General features: G+C 35.6%; 1 protein-coding gene across 1 annotated transcript in view; it reads left to right on the top strand.

The window, feature by feature from the left end:
• Lpcat (lysophosphatidylcholine acyltransferase) overlaps window positions 1-24,202 on the top strand; it is a 32,963-nt gene extending 8,761 nt beyond the window's left edge. The window contains exons 2-11 of the mRNA XM_078192872.1: window positions 4,141-4,286; window positions 14,259-14,476; window positions 19,603-19,715; window positions 20,139-20,293; window positions 20,428-20,565; window positions 20,980-21,105; window positions 21,200-21,347; window positions 21,649-21,747; window positions 21,813-21,957; window positions 22,060-24,202. Coding sequence (XP_078048998.1) covers window positions 4,141-4,286; window positions 14,259-14,476; window positions 19,603-19,715; window positions 20,139-20,293; window positions 20,428-20,565; window positions 20,980-21,105; window positions 21,200-21,347; window positions 21,649-21,747; window positions 21,813-21,957; window positions 22,060-22,145 — 1,374 coding nt within the window. The 3' untranslated portion in view covers window positions 22,146-24,202. The remainder of the gene's footprint in view (window positions 1-4,140; window positions 4,287-14,258; window positions 14,477-19,602; window positions 19,716-20,138; window positions 20,294-20,427; window positions 20,566-20,979; window positions 21,106-21,199; window positions 21,348-21,648; window positions 21,748-21,812; window positions 21,958-22,059) is intronic.
• The last annotated feature ends 110 nt before the right edge of the window (window positions 24,203-24,312 follow it).

Genomic DNA, 24,312 nt, shown 5'->3' with positions numbered 1-24,312 from the left:
TTATTTTTAATTATTATAAGTATTTTCTGAGACACCCTGTGCAATACTAGGCTACCGGCTAGCAATTTTCGAGAAACGATTACAGTAAGTTTTCTCCATTTGTACCTCAGTTTGTAAACAAAAATAGACAATCGTCGATTATAAAAGAAGCCGCGAAGATCGCTATTCTTCCTACATTGTCCACGTTTGTTTACAAACTGCGAGACAATTGGAGAGAATTTACTGTAGCAATAAATCAGCGCTTTAAAGCGTTAGGAAGAAATATTGTTTTAGTTCTAGCCTTTTCGGATGGAAATTTGGAGATTTATATTTTTGTTTAAGAATATATGTTATAATTATTTAAATAACCAGGCAGTGGATTTTGGTATATATATATATATTAACAATGTGACCGTTACGTTCACGTTCTCTATACAAGAATGATCTTACATAGCTAAACAGAGTCGGTGGTTCCCAGAAGAGAACATTCTGGAATTCTTAATATAGTAATTGTATCTCTACATAGGTGTCGACGTCGTTAACGTAATTAAACAGCTATCGTGTCCTACCATATCGACACATATCGTGTTTACAGTTATAAGCTAAAACAGCTATTCTAACAATATAGATAATATTAGTGTCTTAAAATTGTATAATATTTTTAAACCTCGGTACTGAATTATCAATGTTTTTTAACACCGTCAATTTCCATAATAGAGAGTTTCTTAAGAATTCCTCAAAAACAGCAACGATTTCATCTATAATATAACAAATTATTTTAATTAATATTACATAATAACTTCTTTTGAAATTGTTATTTGAAACAAAATTATATTTCGTTGAGCAGTTTCAAGTTACATAAATTATTAGAAGCTTTATTCAATTACATGATCTTTTGTATTTTCATATTAATTATTATATCTTTTCATGCAATACGTCTAAACCCTTATTATAGTTCTGTTTCCAATTATATTTACAATAGTTCCAAAATGTATTCGTACACTTTTAAAACGATATGTTTTTAAAACTGGACTAAACGACGAATTTTTGCAGAATTAATTTAATATACAATAACTGAAATACTTTTTGGAATTTTTCTATATCTTGTTTCATACAAAATATTGTCACACATTTTATTAGTTAAAAAAGGGAAAAGTCATAAAGTGAAATCAATTTTCCGAAAACCGGTACAATAATATACTCTGAAACTTGAAAATGGTGTCAAATTGACACAAGGAATTCGTTGCCATTCCATGCAGTAGCAATATTTAAAAAAACGTGTTTTAGTCATTGTACTGTAAACTTGTTTCTCCAAAAAGTTCAAGTAACTTGATCCAGTTTTAAAAATTCCTTCACGACGAGTGTACTCGTCAAAAACAGCGAACTGGTTGAAAGTACGCGAACAGTTCCTGCAATCATTACGCGTATCATTCTTGTCTGGCCTTTGTGACCCAAACACCATTACAAGTTTTTATGGACTCCATAAGGAGATTAAGGAAGTTCGAATAATTGTAGGTGCGCGCGAAACGGCGATCGAAATTCCCAGAAATGGCTTTCGACGAGACAGAGATTCTTTTTTAGAAAAAGTATCGGCGGGATTTAGTTGGTCGCGACCTCGATCTTGGAAGTTATGTAAATAGATACGCGAAGCGTACGTCTTCTATAGGTACAAAATGAAGCGAACAGGTGATGGAGCCTAACGGAACGAATGAACGGTACCCGTTTCTCGTTTTTTCTTGTTTCCCGTCTCTCTTTCCCGCCGCTTCCTTTCTGTTTCTCTCTTGCTCTATGCTACAACTCCTTTCTCTTCTGCTCCTTTATCCATCGATCGCCGGCATCCTAAATCCTCTCTAGTCCTATAACCTTGCCCCACTAAGGTAAAAAGAACGTTCCCGTTGTTAACGAGCGAAAGGTGGTCCAAGAATACCTTTTATTCTTTTTCGTCGTTCGGTCGTGAATCTTCAATGACTGGGATAGCTCCGTTAGGAAATTTAGAAAACTCTCACCGGTATTTGTACCCTACACTCACTGGAACCATCGTCCACGTTCCATTCTCATGAATGAACCAGCTCGTCAACGCCCAATTACTTATTTCTACGATTTCTTTCTATTATTTAATCGTTAATAATTGAGTTTAAAACCCGGTATTCGGTTTTACTTTTATTTTTGTTATTTTTTTGTAATTCTTGACAAAATATTGCAAAACCGCTCCAAGGTGCCGAATGTTGGCGTCGATTTTTATTGGATCACTTTTACGTCGATTAACGTTTCATGAGAAAACTATTTAATGTATTAAATTTAAATAGTATATAAATAAATAGTATATAGTAAAATACGTTGAACATGATAGGAAATAACGTGGCTCCATATCCTGTACATACATTTCATCTAAGGAAAAGGATATATTAACACGTGCGCCAATCTAGTAAATGGAAGATCGCGTAAAATGAGTCGTATAATTATGGGTCTAATAAAATAAACTAAACGCCAAATATTAGATATTTTCGTTGCACACGAAAGGATTCAATGAATCGATTCATTTAATATTTGTTATTACTCAATGTTTCGTTGAACAATGGGAAAGAAATTAAAGTTAAGTAAAGCGAAATGAGATGACATTTGGAAGGAAATAATATCAAGACAGCGTCACAATGTCGTGCGCTTTTCCAACGTGATCGTATTATTTCTTCCCCGGCTCCCACTGTTTTCTGTCTTATTAAGTCTCTCATTTTTTTTATCCCTTTGAGACTTCCCTTTGAGCTTCCTCGGCAGCTCTAATAACTCATTCTCTTGTTTTCCTTTTCTTCTTTAATCTCTTTCGTAGCCTGAAGCTACGTTTGATTACCTGCCTCATCGAAACATTGCCGTACAAACCGAACGCGCTAGATCGCTATTTTTCATTCGGCTCCGTTCCCCATTTCCTCGCTGGCCACTGCTATTTCAAACATCTATCAACCCCGTCCTACAATTTCTCGGATTTGTAAGCATCGTTTTATCATTCCATGATAATTCTCTGGTCTTCCTCCGGCACGTAATCTCGCTCCAGGTTACTTAATAGCTAACTGCGTTCGACCTCCTTCGATTATAATAAAAGGACTTTCGTTTATTGCGCGCGATCAGCGAGCGACACATTCGAGGAAAATGATGCTAAAAATGCAACAGCATCCTCTTTTCTCTGTTAAAACATCTTGAAAAGCTTTTGTCAATAATAATATGTACATATGTACGGAACATCCCAACACTGTGGTGAAAATAAGTCGAACAAACAAAATAACAGTTTTCCGTTTAAACTTTTGTTTTCAGGAACAATAAGTATGTAGATCCACCAGATTCGCGTAGTTGATATTAGATGACTTTTTAACCCTTCGCACTCCGAATTTTATTTCAATTTCGTTATCAGCAGTTCTCAACGCTTTTAAGTATTTTATTTGATATTTATTTTAACTAAAACGTAAGGCAATTTAAATAAATAAAGGATGAAACAAATTCACTTAAACGCTAGTTTTATTTACACTATTGTCATATTTTGAAATTTTCAAGAGTACGATATCTTTTTCGCTTAATAATAATAACAACAATAAACCGGTTCGGTAAGAGCGTCGGTAACGTGTGCACGACATCTATTTATTTGGACATGAAATAATGTCGAGTGGGACACGACAATGGAGCTCCTGAGGTAAAAGCTAATGTCGAGTCACATTCGACATAGGAGTGCAAAGGGTTAATGTGTAGAGTAAAGAAGTAGAAAAACTGTTTGATATTTAATTTGATCGAACATTGAAGGAACTGAAGGAAATGTTACATCTGCAATTACCTTATGATCCAGTAGTAAAAATCGGTATGCAGAAAATTTTACGAAATTTGCGAGATATTCCAAAGAATTAACGTCACAATAATATCCTGTGTTCACACAGGTATCTCTGTGACGATTCCCTTAAAGCTCGAAATTAATGTTGCGTGTACAATCTGAACCTATGAAATGCAAATGTTGGGAGAAATGATTTTGCGATAGTGGCGGAAGTCAGTATGCAAAACGCGTTGCTACGGTCATGCATCTCGAGGTAACGCTGGATTAATCGTCGGTTTGGCCAGAGGTGGTTGTTTCTGTTAGTACGTACGTATTGACAGCAGTTGTTGAAGCAGAGGTACTTCTTGTTGCAGACGGCATTCCTGACGGTGGCTCTTCTACCATTCAGACTCGCTGCAATTACGGCACTGGTGATCATGGCCTGGCTGCTGGCTTGTCTAGGCCTCCTCGGATTATCCGAGGAGGATCTGCGGCGAGCTCCTCTGAAAGGGTGGAGACGGTAAGGCATCAACTTGCCATTATGTCCTTTTTCATTCCGCTTTTTGTACATACACTTTCCTCACCTCCCGATGATCATGCTTCTTACCTACTGTGCGCTGCAGCTGGCAGCTTAAAGGCTGAATCCATGATTGCACGATTCTACTGTTCACCTGTGTGTTATCGCTGGCAAATCTAGAACTCGTTCCCCGCTGGTCGCTCCATCCTTAGTGATCGATTCTCAAAAGTCCTCGCAGTTCCCCTTTTATTGTTCGTTGATCGTGAATTGTTGACGTCCTTGCAAAAAATTTGATTCAAATTTGTTTTAATTGTGCTGCCTACCTCGACTGTCTTGTTCTATTTCGCATAACTTTACGGGTTTTTTTTCATCGTATTCTTTTCTCTGCAAGACAAATCAATCATTTTTTAGACCACGTTCGACTGCTTTATAAAACAAATTCATTCTCATGCAGGTTTACTTCATCGCTATGCAAATCAAATTCACTTTTTTCAAACTAACCCTTTCGCAGATCGAAATTGGCTATCTTTCATTTAATTTTTGTATTTAATAACAAATAATTAATCTGTAATAATTGTTTATAAAATGTCATTCGATTCTAAAATTTATTAGGATTTTTATTACAAATAAGTGAACTTCATTTGCAAAAATGTGAATGGGATCTATGGAGGAGTTAATTTGATTTACAAAAATGACGAATATGGTCTATTAAAGAATTGATTTGAAAAGCAAAAAGCAAGCTACACACTTTTTATTAATATAAAAGAAAATGTAAAATTGTAAGAGATTATAGGATTTCCGATTGCTGCTTTTCTTAGTTGTTTTACGGATTGTGCATTCCAAATTCATCCTTTTGCAAATTCACGTTTTTCAAAATCGAAATTACCGTTTTCCGAATTAAATTCGCCGTCGTTTAATTTATTTCCTTAATCTATTACCATCGACGTTTAAACTATTGTTAAAATGCTTATTTAATACATGTTTTTATCTCTGCGTCTAGTAGACACCAACGAAAAAATTTGTCCACATAATTTAATTTTTGAAAAAACTTAATTTGCGTCATCATTGAAGGCGAGAAAAATATTCAAATCATTCTTGTGTGACCAAGAAGGTCAGGCAAATCCACACGGCGATCGTCGAAACAGTTTGTAAAAACGTCTGGAATAAATTAACTCGATTTGCATAAGAATATATTTAATTTGCAAAAAAAATGAATGCGATCGAAAAGGATGAATTTGAATGAAGGGAAAAGTGAACGCGACCGTCGAAAAATTTCGTTCGATTTTCAAAAAGTCGAGCGTGATCCGCAGAATCTTGAATTCAGAGTTGTAAAACCTGTTTCGATTTTATTTACTTTGTGATCGCTCCTAGAGAAAGTGATATTCATTGATTGGGTACGAGGAAAGCAACAGTGGTGATCAATGTGTATCAAAGAATTTGCACAAATCGAATTGCGTCCTATCAAAATTGTAATTCCTAAAATCAATATTCGAACAAATTGTCAGATTCCACGAACAACGATCGATGCATCGATAATCGAGAGCCGATGCTAACATTTTTCTTTGAAGACAACTGTTATGAACAACATGACGTAAATGCAACAAGTAACAATAATAAAAGAATGTTTGATTTCATTGGCTCGAGAAATTTCCCTGAAGCTTTAACACTGCAAAGTAATCTCACTCGCTTCGTTAATATAATCCGCTCGCCGATACATCTATCATCGTACTTTTACCTTTCACCTATGTTCGCCGTGCAATTCGTGTCTGCTGCTCCACTTAAGTGTCATAATTTTCACTTACAGCGTACGTGTGGCATCGTGTACTTGTTTAATTTTTCTTAAAAGCATGATACGTATTATTCGCTATAAAATCGCCGAGCTGAGAACAATAGGAAATGCTCGTGTAACTTAATAACCATCGTCTGTAATCATTCTAGAAAATCGAAGAAAAAGTATTGCAGATGGGAAGTTTATCCGCAAAGAAACTCGTTGCTATCTTATTTGGCAATAGTTGAGAGTTCCAAGCAACTTTATACAAAGTTAAATACAGATGTTTGCGCAGAAAATAATACAAAATTTGATGCAAAAAGGAATGCAGAGCTTGATGCAAAATTTCACGCAGAATTTCGCGCCAAAATATTTAACGAAAACTTCGATTACATTAATACCAATTTCTGTCTTCGTAAGCAGAATTCTGCGTCTTGGCAAGTCGGTGTTAGAATTCAAATGTAGTGATCTCGCGTGGCCTTGACAAGATCTCGACAACTCTACATTTCATTTAGGCTTCGTAAAATTCTAATGAATCTCTCGGCATCATTTGATGCTTTCCACGGCGAAGCACACTTTCCAGGACAAATTTATTCGTGGGTCGGAATTGGTCGCTCTAAACACTCGCTTCTATACAAGTTAATTAATTATATTTTCAACTTTCTCGTCGAAGCCAAAATTATCTGGTAATTTCGCGCGGAAGTTGGTACATTAATAGGACACACCGGTATCTATAACACAGTTTGATAAAATCAAATAAAATCAATGACTTCTACTCCCTTCTCCTCTTTTATCAGGTAAATTCATTTAACAACATTATTAGTACGTCGATGGAAGTTCTTGTTAATGTTCAATAATAATAGAGTTACGCAGTATTACCAGAGACTAATTTCATTTTAAATTTTCTTCGTATACTTAATAATATGACAAAAATATGCAACAACAAAATAATTACTCCTTGGACGTCAATAAAAAATTAATACTTTCGTTTTTCACATTCTTACGGACCGAATTAAATTCACTTGTTTGCAACTATTTGTAATGAAGCTCGTATTCAAAAATTAAATGAAATTTTATAAACGATCAGTAAAGATTTATAAATATTAATTATGTGTGATGGAATTTGTATTAATTTATAAGTGATTGTTCGAAGATGTGTTAAATTTGAAAATTTAATAAAAAACGGTCAGATTTTATTTATCATAGGGTTCATGATGAAGTCATTTAGACTACAGAAAGGTAAACACATATATTTCCTAAAGAATATTAATCTTTACTGTAAACGCTATACAGCCCGAATGATATTCGTGCAATTCAAAAATAAATACATAAAAGTAATATAAAAATTAGAAGTCTCTATCATATTTCTCATTAAAAAATAAATAATTAATTTCAATGAAAGAAATTCCATCTACGTAACGAGCCTGGCTAAATAAACGCAAGAACGAACGCGCTCGTTCGGAGTTGTTTGAAATCCGTAGTCGACAGCTTCGTTTCCCGATTGTTTTCGAGACGAAGCCGCGATCGCGCTTGACATCTTGAGAAATGACACGGGATCCGGTGTTATTAAACCGTGGCGGATGCAAAGTATCCTTCGGAGAAGATCCGTCGGAATTGACGCGAAGAGGCTGGGGAAGAGATGAGACGGGGGGGGGGGGGGGGGGAGGATATAAATTGCGGAAATCCGTCGAAGAATTTCAGTTCATGAATGCATACTTGAAACGATTGTAGGATCTCGGTGGGGAGAGAGCGTGAATGACCGCGGAAAAGAAGTGAACGAGGATACTACAAAAGAAAGAAGTAACGGGAGAAAGTAACCATCGGACAAGTAGTTCGTGTCCATTTTCTTACGAACGACGGACTCGCGGAATCGGCAGCGTGCATCTTTGCCGTTATCTCTTTAACATCTTTCTTCGTCGTCTATGCCTTTCGAAATTATCGCGATTATACGCGGTAATATATAGCCTAACTGTTTACAAAACTTGTTTGGCCGATGCGTTGCGTTAATTGAAAAACATTACGTTATTGTGCGGTTGAGTCCAGTGTTAATGCACCGTCGTTTCTCGAAGTGTTGTACACAGACTTAGATAAAAGTATTTTAGCTAAGAAATGCACACATCTGCAAATATTATTTCTCTTGACTGTGTTGGATACGCTCCATTGGAAACAGTAATTTATTTCACATTAACTGTCAAATATTTTTGTCACATTCAAATTACATTTTGTCGTTAAAATATTTCATATTTCTTAAAATGTCCCGAACGGGGATGATTCTAGCAGGTTGCATGGATAAAAGCTAGTAAGAAGAAATTGTTTCTTTTATATGCAATGAATTTTCTTTGTTTCTGTTTTACTAATTTCACGAGTTACTTCGTGTAAAGTTGAGAAGAAGAAAAGTTGGGTATGGATAAGTGTGTGATGTCGTTTCTTGTTGAAAAATAATTAGAAACAAAGTTCTCTGGCTGGTCGAGAAATAAATCATAAGGCAAGAGGTTAAACTATGCTTATAAAAATACAATATTCTATTTTAAAGGCGCGTATATATGCACGCACACAGGTGACCTTCGGACGTACAAAGGCGACTTCTGCTGTAAAAAAGATCGTCATCATACGTGCAAACTTAGTTAGTCCGATGGTTTCTCCTGTGACTTCCATTCAGTCTGTTCACCTCCAACAGCATTGCGATTGGTAATTGTTATAGAAAACGATTAACCATCTAGCAAAATTTTCGAGAGTGAAATAATTTCCTGAAAAAAGTGCAGAATTTTCGTTTTCTTTCTATATCTTGCTATGGTCGAAGTCATCTTTGTATTATCAAATATGTTGCTACTTGTATTTTTTAGCAGAAATTGTTTATAATTAATACTCGGTTGTAAACGGAGTCGAAGAATCAAGTACAATTTTTTACTATTACCGTGAATCGTGTACAATGGAAAAAGGGTTAAGGATAACAGTGTAATAAGGCTTCAGTATAATGAGTATACTAATGTAGTATACTATAGTATATTACATACATATAATAACATATATGGTATATTATATTATAAATATAATAATAACAGTATAATACATATAATAATGTATATAAAACTGTATCCAAATTTATTAGAATCAAAAATTACTGTTCCGTTAAACCCTTTCAACTTAGCAAAGGATTTAAAAGATTGTGTAACTGGTACGAGTGCTTGAAAAGAAGATTAAACATTTTTTTTATCTACAGTGGATAACGATAGCATTCGGATACCTTTTAAAATAGTTTTTTTAAAATTGCATTGAATAACTTAGATTTTCTTGAGAAGTTAGTGAGAAGTTAGACCGACCAGCTTACTAGAGAGATGAGGAAAAATGATTTTAAAAATTGTGCTCCCTCACTAGCTGCGTACACTAAAAGTCACATGTTTTTACAGTTATTGGTCGTAAATCATAAAAAACTGGAATGTTCGCTATCTTAGATAGTTTATAACTTGTAACAAGGTTAACCGATTTCGAAAAAATTTTTAAGATTCATAAAAGTCATCGAGTATACAATATATAAGGTTGAAAACCATAATCTTTTCTATTATTCAAACAGTCATAATTTTTGCAAACACTATTTGCTCATTGCGTGGTAAACTAGTCAGTATAACATTTCAAATAGTTCCAAGACATTTGATGCCATTTTTAAAAAATTATTTGTTTTTTAAAGTATCCGAATATTCACTGATTACAAGTTGACACAATTCTTATTACTAACAATAAAATTATAGTAAAGAATATCATATATTATCAAATATCGTATACAATATCATACAATTCGATATACATCGACTGAAACGTTGACGATCTTACAAAAATCATACATTTATTAATGTAAACTTGTATCGGCATAAAAGAAACGAAGTCTATTATTTAATAATAATGTGGTCAGACGATTACAATTTGTTGTTCATGCTATCATTTTAGCTATAAATGAACACACTTTACACATTGTCCTTAACCCCTTTAGTGCCGACCGAAAGAGTTGTGTGTACCTGAGCGAGGGAAACGAACCAGGTTAGCGTAATTCCTGGATGAAATTATACAAATTGTGTATAAAAAACGAAAATTAGAAAATTCAGAAAATTATTCACATAATTAAGAAATTAGAAAATTAAGGAATAAAATCGTTATTCCTCAAGAATGATAAGAAAACAGCATTTTCTCAAGTGAAGCCAACAACGATGCATCGTTGTTCGGCATTGCAAGGGTTAAAAGCTGTGAAACATATCTTTATACGGGATGTGCGATGCTGGCGGCGATTCGCTACAGCCAGGGACCCTTCGTTCGTCGATTATCGAAAGATCGAGGACGTTACGCTGTCCGCGACAGGGTATTGGCATCTATTGGGACCATCTGCTTTTGAGAAAGTCTTCGGCCAGAGGGTTTTTGCGGCTATCAGGAAATTAAATTAGGAATTCGGGTCGTAGAAATCGTTCTAGTGTTGCCCGGCGCTGTTGAATGCATCCGCTTCTGTCGGTCCGGGTTCCGTGCACGGTCAATAGCGGTCGCCGCGTCACAAACCACCATACGGGGTATAGCAATCGATGGGGTCCGCCAGGCGTGTGCAACCCTCTTGTCCTAATCCTTTTTCAGGCCTGCCCGATCGTGAACCTGACACATGACTCAACGGGGCACGCGCGCCCCGACGGTGCAACTTTAACCCTACAGCGTGCGCTGATGTGCATGCGAATCGTTCAACTTTCTGCAACCCTTAACCGTCGCAGAGCTTCTAAGAAATAATTCCGCAAGACGTACCTTCCACATTCGTTGCACATTTATTCAGCCGATTGCGTTTCACTCGGGGCCTGGGTAAAAATAATTGAAAAAGTATCGGAAACAGTTAATGAAATGCTCTTGCTTGTATGAAATAATATTTCAAGATTTATTTAACGTCGTGAAGACGAGTGCATGTATTGGAAATAGTTATTTGTATTATGGTAAAGAAAGTTATTGGTTGAACATTTATTAAACTTCGTTAGTTTATCATTTTCTGGAAATCGAGAGAGACAGAGAAAAACAACCGGTTCATTAAGTATTTGATGAGTCTAAATTTCTATTCATTATTTGAACTTCTATTTCTTGCAATTGATATTTATGAAAGAAAATAAACCTATAATCAAACATGCTTTCCTTTACATTTCCCTTGATTGATGAACATAATTGGAACATTTAATATCTCAAGACATTGATTGCTTGGATGGTAAAATTTCATGGAAATAATATGCATGTGTTTCATTTCACGTACGATAAAAAGAATATTTGTTTCAATTAAGTATAGCAGGTTCATATTACAAAATATATATTTTAAATACATGTTATATATTGTAAAATCAATGAAACATTTTAATTATTATCTCATTTAATAGAAAAATAAATTACTATTTCAAATAAAGCATATGTAACGCAAATTGAGAGAAATAGTATTTGTAAATGTTTGTAGTTCTTTTTAAAAATGTTTTTACTCAAGTCTGGTTTTACTCATAATTTGATTTTTTTTTAAACGAATATATCTAATTCTAATAAAATTTGGACCACCAAATGATTGTTATTTAACCACCAGGCTACGTTTGCATCAATTATTCAACAAGAGGAAACTCAACTTTTTCCAAATTCTTAATCGAGTTTTCCCCATCCAAGGAATTCCAAAAAATTGTTTACATGGTCAGGAGTTTCAATTGATCCTATAGACATCATGAAAATGATATTAACCCCCTTACCCTTTCCCCACTTGACCTTATAACTTCGCGCAATAACAATCGTTTGCTCGTGTTTGCTTGTCACTAATTGAACGGCAAAGTCAAACCGTCCACCCCGTATAATCTTCTGGAAATAATCGATGCTATTAACATATTTATAGTGAAACGGTTTACATAAAACGCTAACCTCGAGCAAGTTACGAAAAGGAAGGCCGGGAAGTTCTCTTGATGCTCGGTGTCCGCGAAGCGAGGAATTCTCACGATTCCATTGTTTATTCATATAATAATCAATAAAAACGACAGTCCGCATCCGCCAGTGTCGCAGGGTTCTTTCTAGTTTCCCATAAATAATTCAGCCACGTAACACCGACGGTAGTGGGTCGGAATATTTCCCTTAAAGACTGGTTGTTTGCCTATAAGACAGTGTCTGAGACACAACCGTATGGCGAGCTTATGTTGTTTCGTTGTTGCACAAGCTCCTCTATTATTCTGCTGGATATGCATCGTGGAAAGGAGCGTGAGATGCTCCAGAATCGTGAATGCGATCGAAAATGAAATTATTTATGTATCTTAAGATGCGAGATGAAGGCGAGTAGTTTACGGTAAGTTCAGAATATCTACAGTGAATTCTCTGAAGTTGTCCATTAGCTTGTAAACAAAAATGAACAATTGGGAAGATGAGATACGATTGCGCGAGCCTTGTGGTTCGTTTATATTGTTGTCGACGATTATAAAGTCGAGTAGAGAACGTGATACATGTATTACAAGGTACTTAGAGAGCAAAATAGGCAAAGAGATAATTGAACAACGAATAAGATAAATGAAATTTAAGGTATTTGGAGAGCAAGACAGATTGAAGGCAAAATATACGGACAGCTATTTAGACAAAGATCAACAAGATAGATGGGGCACCAGATGTCTAGAGAGCGAAATAGATGAGAAGAGGAGGATGGCCGAGGAACAAGATAGATATGAATACAACAAACACAAGTTCGAGATTGAATCTTGCACGAAGAATAGTTCTTTGCGCGGTTACATTAACATCGTCGTCGCACTTTGTTTGCACGGGAGAAAGTACTGTGCGCGTCTGTTGAAACAAGTTCCCGTCTAGCACACGTTTACTTAGTCGATCCTCAAACCTATTACTCTGACGAGCAGAACTCCGCAGGAAAGCATGCTTACCCAATACGAAGCCAATCTTGTTGATCCTAAGACATAAAATTGAAAGCCTGAAATATGAAAGCAATACTAATCTTCTCATTAATTGATTACTGATACACGATAATGGTAATTTAGAAAGATATTCGTTGATGGAGGATCGTTACGGCAATGTAGATCACACGTGTTATTCAATTGTTCCGAATCTCCGACACAAAGCCAATTAGAAATTATAGTACGAGTTTGTGTTGCATACTTTTTCTTCGCTCCTAGAATCATTCAATAATTAGGTATTTTCTACACACCTAATCCTCGCGGGTCACGCTATAATGTACTTTCAAACGATTTGCAGCATTTCCTTTTAATAGCTAGCACCGTAGAGCAAGGTAGCAATTGCACGCAGTGGAGTAAAGCTACACATGTTCCCGTGAATGTTGTGCCTCGCGTGTATGCAAAAACAATGGACGTGTCGACGCGATTTAACAAGTGCAATATAGTTCGATTTAAACTTGTCCCCGAATATTATTGTTCTTTTTTCAATGTATTTAGTTGGAAAAACATTTGCCGAAAAATGGACTACGCTGTCTTATTGTCGAGGCACTTACAGTATCCTCTAATGAACAACTTTAAACAATACATGTTCCTTTTACCTCAAACCAATACAATAAATTGTCAACTCTATGTCGTTGTATTTTAAAAAAAATAAAGTTTGGTCTGAATTCAATATTGTTCATGACTACATCATGATTAAATACATGCGTGAGAAGACTGCGGATCTTTATGCATTTATTACAAAAATGAGATTATAGAAGTATAAAATATTACAAACATTAGCAAAAATTTAAAGATGTTGTTTAAGTTCAACCAATGAGATCTGTTCATATCTTACACAACGAGTCAGACTCGTGATCAAGATTTCATACGTGATCTACTAAATACGGATGGCATTGATTTCTTCCAAATCGAGAATGTCAAATAAATTATATCTGGGAACGAAAGCATACAAGTATAACATAAACGAGGTCGTACAATAAGCAAAAATTGTCTCCATCTATTAGGGTAATTACTGAAGAGTACTAGTTTCATTTTGCATAAAGATTCGAAGTCGATTAATCAGCAAGAATCAAAATGGGACTGAAAACAGGCATTTCAGAAGTTTTGTCGGCGACCTAATTTTTTCGCGGAAGATAAAAGAAACGGCGATGAACAATCGCAGAGCAATGAACGCTCTCCTTTCGAGCACGGAACGGCAGCCATTGGTTTTTGTATACACTCGTGGACCGTGAAGGTTCGATTTTAAAACGCTTGAACGAAAAAAAAAAACTAAAATAACAGAGACATGCGAGTCGTAATCTGCTGGATGATGCGAGCGTTGTTCATCTGCGGGGGATTCCATCACCTGAAGGTCAAGGGTCGCAAAGCGGAAACAAAGGATGCTCCCGTGTTAGCCGTGGCACCACATTCAAGCTTCTTCGACGCGTTTCCGGTTGTGTACCTCGGCGGACCGAGCATCGTCGCCAAGGCGGAGACCGGGCGCATTCCTTTTTTCGGAAGTAGGTCTTCCATGTTTTCTGTGTCAAGCTACTCGTCGCCTAGTTGACGTTCCATCTTGTCCCGGACTACTTTTTTTTTTTATATCATCTGATTGACGCACGATCGCCGTAAACTTGTTTCACTTTTCAATGAACATTCAATGTACATTCTTGACACACGATTCGCAGATGATCGCAACGACGCGCACTGAAGTATTTCGCCTTAAAAGCTGGCCAAACGTACATGGGAATGATATAACACCATCATTTACTATAATTTAAAACAATTCAATAAAATCATTTTCATCGTGTTAGCTTGTATTGTTTTACTTCAATATAAATTTTCATTTATAATTATGGATTTAACATGTCTATTTGTCACGCGTTTCTTTCAATTCGATCTAATTAAAAATGTTTCGAAATTTATATAGACACGAAATGCTAGCTGATTCTTTGTGTATCATGAGGGGATGATAATAACATTAGTAATAACTATGTTAATTATTTGAAATGTATCGTAGTTTGTTAAATTAATCGTAATTTTTTAACGTTGCTCATCACAGAACACAGGTAACGTAGAACACACTATTTAACAAGCAATCATTCAGAGACTCATTAAAAGGCAAACATTTTTACTTTGAGAAACGTTTAACGCTTCATGAAAAAATAAACTGAAAGGATGGTATTGGAATATTGTTTTCCATACATTTATCTCAAAAAGGAGAATTGTATATTTTTAACAAGATATTTTACATCAACTTTTGGCTAGTTTTTGTGGCTACATACAGTTTTGCAAACATTAACATTGGAAGGACGTTCATTTCACATTTCAGTGTATTTAATTACCATGTGTATTCGAAGAAAAACATATACTTTCTTGGCTAAAAACAAATCTCCAATATTATAACATTTCATAATTGCTGTTTAATCCTTTAAAAATCTCGTCTGCCATTATCCCTATCATATAACTATATCATAAAGCTCGAAAATAATATAAAAAGCAGATATTTCTTCTTTCTATACTTTCGGACTTTATCAAACACTAGAACACAGAATTTCGTCTCGAAGTGCTGAAAATTAAATTCTTTTACGACCACAAGAAATTACACAATTTCTAATGTATTATTCGACCTCGTTCGCGTCGAATAACAGGATGGAACTCAACTTAGGCTTCGTCAAACGAAATCAATTATTTGTCAACTATGTGACGCAGACACACGATAGGATATACTTGGTCCGGATAAAAATATCGTCGATTTCCAATCGGAAAATTCTGAATGGTCGAACAGGGGAGATTGTCTTTTTGCGACGGTAATTTACAGTTGCGCATATAGCAATTTGCCGAGTACGACCGCGGCGCGGTTCGATATCTTGAAGCTGATCATCCAAGGCGAAAGGATCGCACTAACAGAGGACTTTATGTATACGGTGAATGGGATCATCCATATTGTTACTAACAAGATCGTGGAATAATGGGAACACTTGTGCTAATTAACTGACGCCTTTAATATTGTGGGAGAAACTTGGAGCGTTGCATATATTTATTATTCATGCTTTACGACGCTGTCGAACGCTTCATATTTTTCATTGTTCACATCATATTTCTATAAATCTGTCTTCCATATTTTTTTCCTCTCTCTATATTTCTCTCTCCCTTCGCTGACACGGTACAAACGGATCCGAAGTGAAAGGTTTCTATCGAAAAGATTCTAGGTGTCGCGAAAGAGTCTTAATCAACTCGGACCAGAGGATCAATTATTTTTAAAGACTCCCATGTTTTGCATACTTTGTTGTACACATAAACGACACAAGAAGCGTTCAGGATGAAACGTACGGGAGCTAATTGGCACACGTGGTACATATAATTTGTACACAACGTTGTTGCAAAGGCGTGTAGCGATTTAATAATACAGAGGAAAATTCATCTTACACGATGAAAAATGATCGGTCCCCGTATCGATGTTCGTTAAGACTCCTTTCGTTCGCACGTTTTTCTTTTAAACGGCGATAATTATACATACGTGTCGACAAATATTTTCGCCGGCATGCGTGTACCATCGGCGAAGAACTCGCGACCGCCATAAACTTTCTCAGTAACGTGTCACGTGGTTTCGAAGCCGTTTAGAAGTTTCACTCTTGTGCAAATAAACCGGTGATATGAAGTTTTCCACTGCGCTGGCTACGCGTGATACCTGCATACGCTATTGAGAAACACGCTCGGAAAATTGTTAATTCGGCGCCCAACTTTTTTCTTCCTCGTAAAAAGAATTCGTGCACTTTTCGTTTCGCAAACGATATCGACGCGCCGATAACGATACCCGACGTAAAAACAATTGTTCTACGCTGTTGGAAGAACGAAAGACCGATTCAGCTATTTTCTACCGTAATCCTGCAACGATAAGCTTCTCGAACTCGATTGCATTCAGTGACGTTGGTTTTCGATTTCCAGTAATTAAGTTTTCGAATCTTATCTTATCTTAATTACGTGAAAATATTGTCGAGGAAGAAAAAAGTGTACCCGGCACGAATTTGTTTAACTTTGTGTGAAAAAAGTAAGCGTAGTTTCCCAACGTTCTCCTGTTAAAATTATTGAAGCTATTATACCATGATCGATTTTCGGAAACGTTTTCGTCTACATTGTTCATTTCCTAGAGACAGTAATAAAGAAAATGAAGGAAATGAAAAAAAAAACAGAGTAAAAGAAACAGAAATATTTGTAACCCTTTTAATACGTTCGCATACCAGCATGACAGACGTTTAAAAACCTGTTGCGATGTATTTCAGACTTATCCTCACGAAAATATAACCATTTCTATTCTAGAGGGTACAAATTCCACAAAAATAACATTCCTTCGTAGTTCGTTAGTAGAGATATTCTATAGAAATTACAGATATTTTTCCTTGATTACTATAAATTTTTCACACGCGAACTGTTGATCTGTTAAAATTAACAAAGAATAGATTCAAACCATTATTGAATGCAGGCTACAATTAATGTTCTACACATGTAGAAGTATTACCACAAATGATGTCAATTTTCCTTTGACAATCAAGTGAGAATAAATTTAAAAATTTATTTTATTGCCATCCCTAATTCAATAAATCATATAAAGTGGCAGTGCTGTAGGTTAGAAAACATGTTCTGTATTTTCAATTAAAATAGCTTCGATTGCAAGAGGTCAAAATATCATCCGTTATGATGAATTTTATCTCCTTTAAATTGACGATGTTTAACAACTATTTACAGAGTTTACCAATACTTTTGAATCTGTACTTTGGTTGTAACTTTCCTCTATGAAAAGTAAAAGAGATTTTACTTTCATATATGAGATTAGGTCGACAACCTCTTTGGATTGATGATAAATTTAAACTTTCTATATTCAGTTTCACGAATTATATTACCTTGATTTCGTGGGATATTTTGAGGTTGGTTTTCGGCACTTACGGCGTTAAGGGGTTGATAAAATCTTTGAACTACGAAGGCTTGTGTTTGTTCAAATGCTGGTATTGAATGTGTTTTCTGAGCATCGAAGCAAAGTGTGATATTTCGACAACCTAAGAAAAATTTAATTACAAAATTGAATGCTTGTAGAAAATTATTTAAACTACCCTTGATTTCAAAATGACCCAGGCGGCGACTTCCATTTATATACTATATATTGATTTAATAATAATAATAATAATAATGTATATTTCAATCAAATTACTAAATCATGTAAGAAATGATTATAACTATTGACAATTAATGATTATAATTGTACATGACGAAAAAAAAAAATACAGAAAAATAGTCGTCGAAAATTAAAAGTCATAATATCACACTGCGCTACGTTGGGAAACTATCGCGATAAAATTGAAAAGATATTCCGAGTGGTTTTTGAACTTTGTCGCCAACGTTGAAGAGTGATACGAACCTTCGGGGAAGAAAGGGAGCAAGAAAAAAAGGGGAGATCAAGAACTGTTAACCAAACCCGATTGAAACCTACAGCAAAATAGTACCCTGGCTGTGCTTCATGGGTCGGCTGACATACCAGGCAGGAGGGATGAGAATTGTTGTACGCGGAAGACAGGCCAGCAGATCCGAGGCGCCGATCCTCGTGGTCGCACCCCATTCAACCTTCATGGATGGCGGGATCGTCTACATAACCGGCTTCCCCTCCATCATCGTAAGACGAGAATCGGGGCTGAATCCGTTTATCGGAAGTATGTGCTAAACTATACAAAGATTCCGCGACCCACCCCGCCCCCCCCCCCCCCCCCCTCCTCCCTCCTCCGATTAACCGAAGTTCCTAGATTATTCCATTCATACTTCGCACAGTGAAACGTTACGAAACCAAATGAATCCCGTGCGATAAACATTGCAATCGCTTCGAACTAGATCAGGTACATAGGCTGTCCCATTATTCTATGATGCTCTAATACTGACGATCTCGAAACATTGTTTTTTATGGAGTACGATGATAAACGAATATTTCAACGTAATTGTGTGGGATTAATGCGATTTAGTGAACGAACAAATTGATATTCCATTCACCATGATATACGAAAACACAACGAGGAGCCGATTACCGTTGGGTGACCAATTACTGTCCCTTCGGTTTGTTTACGGGCATAATTAACTTTATATTTATCGAATAAGACGTATCGAAATTTTTGTATTTATTTCATTTATTTTTCAACATTCGACTTCGGCATAATTAACTCAATATTTATCGAATAAGGTATATTAAATCTTCTCGTTCCTTTACTTTGTTTCTTTTTTAATAAATAAATTAGTATGACTTATTCGATAAATATTAAGATAATTATGCCAGAAAACAAACTAAAGGCATAGCAATTGGTCACCACACAGTAAACGGCTCCACTTCTCTGAGAACACGACAATTTTTTTAAACAAAGAAAACAGTCACCTTGATTCTGTTGTCAGCTGATCGATTGATCGATACTAACGTATCGCAGAGAAATAGAAATCGTTAAAACATTTTGTTGACGTGTGACACGGTGGTCAATAAAAAATGCAACGCTCAGCATGCAATAATTAATGTTCCATCGCGATAAATACACTTATCGGTAGACAACGCGCGTATAACGTTGATACAGATTGTTTGGCTTAATACTGATTTATCTATTTGTGTCGCCACTCTCAGAACTTATCAACTATACGCAGCCGGTCTACGTATGGAGGGAAGATCCGAATTCACGGCAAAATACGATCAAGGAGATCATCGAGAGAGCTACTTCGAAAGAGGACTGGCCGCAGGTACCTTTAACAGCGAAATAACGTAGCGTCGTCGTTGAAGCTAACAATTAGATTTATAATTTTATTTATAAAGCTTAAAGAGTATTAGAATTGATTAAAATATTATAATTAGACTGCGGATTATGAGCATTCGCCATTTTATATTTTAATTATATCATTTGTAACTCTTGTAAATGATTCAAGACGGAAATAAATGTTTACAGCGGATTTTATTTTGCATACGTATCCGCAGTATAATTACAATAACTTGAGCATATTTAATTGTGTCATCGCTACGAAACAATATCAATTAGTCACGTTTAGGGCCCGGCGTTTCTAGTGTTAATAACGCATCACTGCTACCGAATTCAATGACGCGCGATACTCGAGTGTCTCGTTAATTTCCCAAATAAAGATGATTAAATCAAGAATTCCCGGTTACAGGTTATGATTTTCCCGGAAGGAACCTGTACAAATCGATCCTGCCTAATTACGTTTAAGTCGGGTGCATTTTATCCCGGCGTCCCGGTACAACCAGTGTGCATCAGGTACCCTAATAAACTGGACACGGTCACGTGGACGTGGGAGGGTCCTGGAGCGTAAGCATCACACACCTTCCAGAACAAATTTTTTAAAACTAGGCTACGGGATTTTTTGTCAGCATAGAACTGTAGAACGGTATCTGTGAAATTGAACGATTTCCAAGATGAATAATCAGAAATTTTGTTCTTAGACTGAAATTACTCTGGCTGACGCTGACCCAGCTAAACAGCAGCTGCGAAATCGAGTTTCTCCCCGTTTACAAGCCAAGCGAGGCCGAGAAAACGGATCCTAAACTTTACGCAAACAATGTGCGACGTCTAATGGCCGAGTAAGTGTATCTTCTTAATAAGTCGATTATTAAATACTCGATGGATCCAAATTTGAAATAGTATAATAGTAATAATAATATTGATATACGTACACGGGGAAACTCCTTTGTTACAAAAAATTTGAGAAAAGTTACAAACGATAGACAGAAAGAAAGAAAGGAAATATAAAAGTAAAAACAATAATAACTATAAAGTAAATGGTAATAGAAGAGACAAACAATTAATAACAATAATAAAAAGTAATAATAATAATAGTTATAGTAATGATAATAACAATAATAATAAATACTAAGTACTCTATTATCACTATTCAAATTTTGATTTGAATTTCATTCTTTGAAAAGCAAAAGTATGTATCACTTCTGAAAATCACTTCTTAAATACGAAATATGTCAATTCGATATATGTTTCAGGGCTTTGCAAATTCCTGTATCAGACTACACGTACGATGACTGTAGAATAATTAGCAAAGCGCATCAACTGCATATGCCACATGCATCTATCTTGGTCGAGGCTCACAAGCTTCGCAATAAACTTGGGTATGTTTCTAAAATTAGCAACATTAAAGAAATTAGTTATCGATTGAAAACGATAATATCATCGATGATATCTGGTAATTTGTTGTTCACTTAGGTTGGTGACAGCCAAAACAGAGGAAGAGATAGTGCAGAAGAAAACGCAGAGACTCAGCGAAGAAGTGGATCTCCACGAATTCGCCCAACTTTTAAGAATTGACGAGAAAGAGCCTACTCTTCAACAGCTCTTCCGAATACACGACAAAGTATGCATTGTTCGACCTACTAATTACGAATTGATCATTGGTAAACGAAGATTTGTAGCGGTGATCTTATTTAGATTTTTATTCTAATACATCAACTCATCATTGAGCTGTTTTCTGAAATAAAAATTTTTTTTTTGCAAGCTTCTGCACTTTGAAACTAGTTGCAATCATTTGTACACTAATTTCTCCATTTATGCCACTACTGAATAATGGAGCTCGAAAAGTCTTTCCTCGAAATTCTGTTTCTTGACACAGACATGCAATTATTTCTTCTGAAACCGTAAATTTGCCATTGTTTCAGAATGGAACAGGTAAAATAGACTTCGAGGAGTACATATTCACGGTGTTAGCCACGTCGAATGCGAACTCTGAACTAGACAAGGTTGAAACAGCGTTCGAAGTAAGTAAAGAACGTAATTCGTATAGTTGTTGATAAGCTAGTACTACTTCTCGTATAATTAACAGGTGTGCGGCACGAAATCATTATCGTACATCAGTCAAATGGAGTTGAGGAAAGCCTTGAAAATGTCGTTGAATGTACCGACAGAGGAGTCGGATAAAATTTTTCAACACGCGAAAATCGATTTTCCGGATACAACGGTGAATTTCGGTAAGCTGTCGCAATATTACTCCACACACACACACAGCTATTACATTCGCGAATCGATCGAAGCAATTAATCAAATTGTTTTTTCTGTCTTTCTTTTCACAGAATTCGTGTTAGCTGCGCTGTCGGAACGCGCGGAGTACGCCCATATATTCGCGGTAACCCCCGAAACAAGAAAAAAATGTATTTGAGAATATTTCATCGACTCGTTCCACACTCATCGAAGAAACAGAACGCGTGGTGTTTGTAGCAGGCCGCTTCTCAACCAGATTTGCGTCAGTCCTGTCTAACTTGGTTCTATTTTCCCCGATGCTGCTACCCCTTCAACGACTAGATAGCCATTTTCAGTTAGTATTACATCGTTGACGAAACAAGAGATTGTCTTCGTGAGGATTAAGCGAAACACGGAACGAGAAGATCGCATAGAACACATTAGAAACCCTCTTCATCCTTTAGTGGACTAAACTACCCTAATTGAAAATTCAAAATATCACTTTGAAATACAACGTACATCTTTTCGGAATATTATAAATATATAAACATGTTCAAAGATAATGAGATCAGCGCAAAGGATCATTAAACGCGCCCGGTCCCTTTAATTACTGTTTAAACACGTTTAAATGTTTATAATAATATTAAAAATACACCGTTGTCTACAGAATCGTTCTACGCAAGAAATATTCGTGTTACTATCATGGTTGAAGCAAAAGAAATTCTCAAAGTTGAAACCATGATTTCTTCAAAATGAATACAAGATGATGGTTCCTATCGAAATGCTAAAGAAATACTCAAATTTTGTTTAATCGTATTATTTAACATTATTCTTGCTATGTTTCAGCAAAGTAAACATAAAATATGCTGTTTAAGTTGTCATGATAGTAAAGTTGTTTTCAAGAGTCTACTCAAGGGTGAAACAAACAATATTGCTGCGTAGCGCAGCTATAATTTCTTTACTTGTCAGAAGAGCTTCTTTTGTACAAACGAAGTCGAATTCCAAAGGAGACCGAGCGGCTCGAGCCGAAATTCTTACTTGAGAAAGTAAGAAATGTATAAATACTTTTTTGTTTTTGTTTTACCCATAAATAAGCGGTTTAATTTATTGACAAGTTTTTTATTATGCCATTGTGTTTCACAAGGTTTATGGACAGGACAAGTATGTACAAGTACATAAATAGTATGTACACAGAATCAATAAAAAAAAAAGGATAAGTTACGGTTGCTTCGTAACGGCTATCATACACAAAAACACACGTACTCGTATACATGCAGAGTAAAATAAGATGTACCATAACTTTCTCTTGCGTTTCGTACTTTTACATACTTTCCATCTAGTGCACACACGTGGTCTAGAATAGACTTTATTTCTCGCTAACACTCGCCTAATATTTATTGTAAATCATTTGCCCTCCCTTCAGAGTTTCACCCTCATTCGAAGTCATGTAAATAGTATTACACCGACGAAGGTTTCTTAGAGATAAGCATGCAAACCCCTCCGTGTTGGACTTAACATTCACGGCGGACGTGCTGTCTGTACGAAATGATTAGGTTTAGAGTTATTCTAGATTGCTCAGGGTTCAGAAGAATTTCAAGGCTATTGAGAATTTCGTGCGTTATTAGTAGTATCGATTAAGCCACGATCACAAACTTCTCCAAGTTCGCAATTTGGCCTGATTAGAGCTCTTACAGTGTGGATCGGTAAACTGGGTTCAAAATGATCTAAAGTGTATGAATTTTGTATTTCATTTCAAATTAACCCCTCAATTTATCACATAATTTTACTTTGCAAAAAATACGATATATATTGTACTAGACTCAGAGTCAAAAAGTTATGATATTTATAAAATTCTGCTATGAGCGAATTTGTATGTTTCAATAAAGGATTAAGGATAAGGAATGCGAAAATAAGCGTACACGGTGTATGTAGAAATTTTTAGGAATTTAATTTCCTAAGTTTCTTATTAGATCATATAATCCAAAAAATGAATTTTCGTTCCTATTTCAGTAAGAGCCCTAGTCCAAGGTAATTAAAATATGTTGAGGACTTGGACATGCATTTAGAATAAATATAATATAAAATTTATTCTTTGCACGATAATGAAACATGCTACAGTATTTAATATTTAATAAACATAAATACATATACATGTGTACAATATATGTATATGTATATGTATGTAAAGTAATAATGATTTATTGGTCATAAAATACGTTAAACTATTAATCATTGTATATACGCATATATTAAATACATATATACATGTATTGTATATCAATATATATGTATATACGGGATATATGATTGTATATATATATAGATACAATAAAATATTCTTACAAGATACAAACTATTCTAAAGAA

Source organism: Augochlora pura, chromosome 10 (genome assembly GCF_028453695.1).
Source record: "Augochlora pura isolate Apur16 chromosome 10, APUR_v2.2.1, whole genome shotgun sequence".
Classification (NCBI taxonomy): Eukaryota; Metazoa; Arthropoda; class Insecta; order Hymenoptera; family Halictidae; genus Augochlora; species Augochlora pura.
Note: the sequence above shows the minus strand (reverse complement) of the source record. Positions and strands in the feature narration are given on the sequence as shown.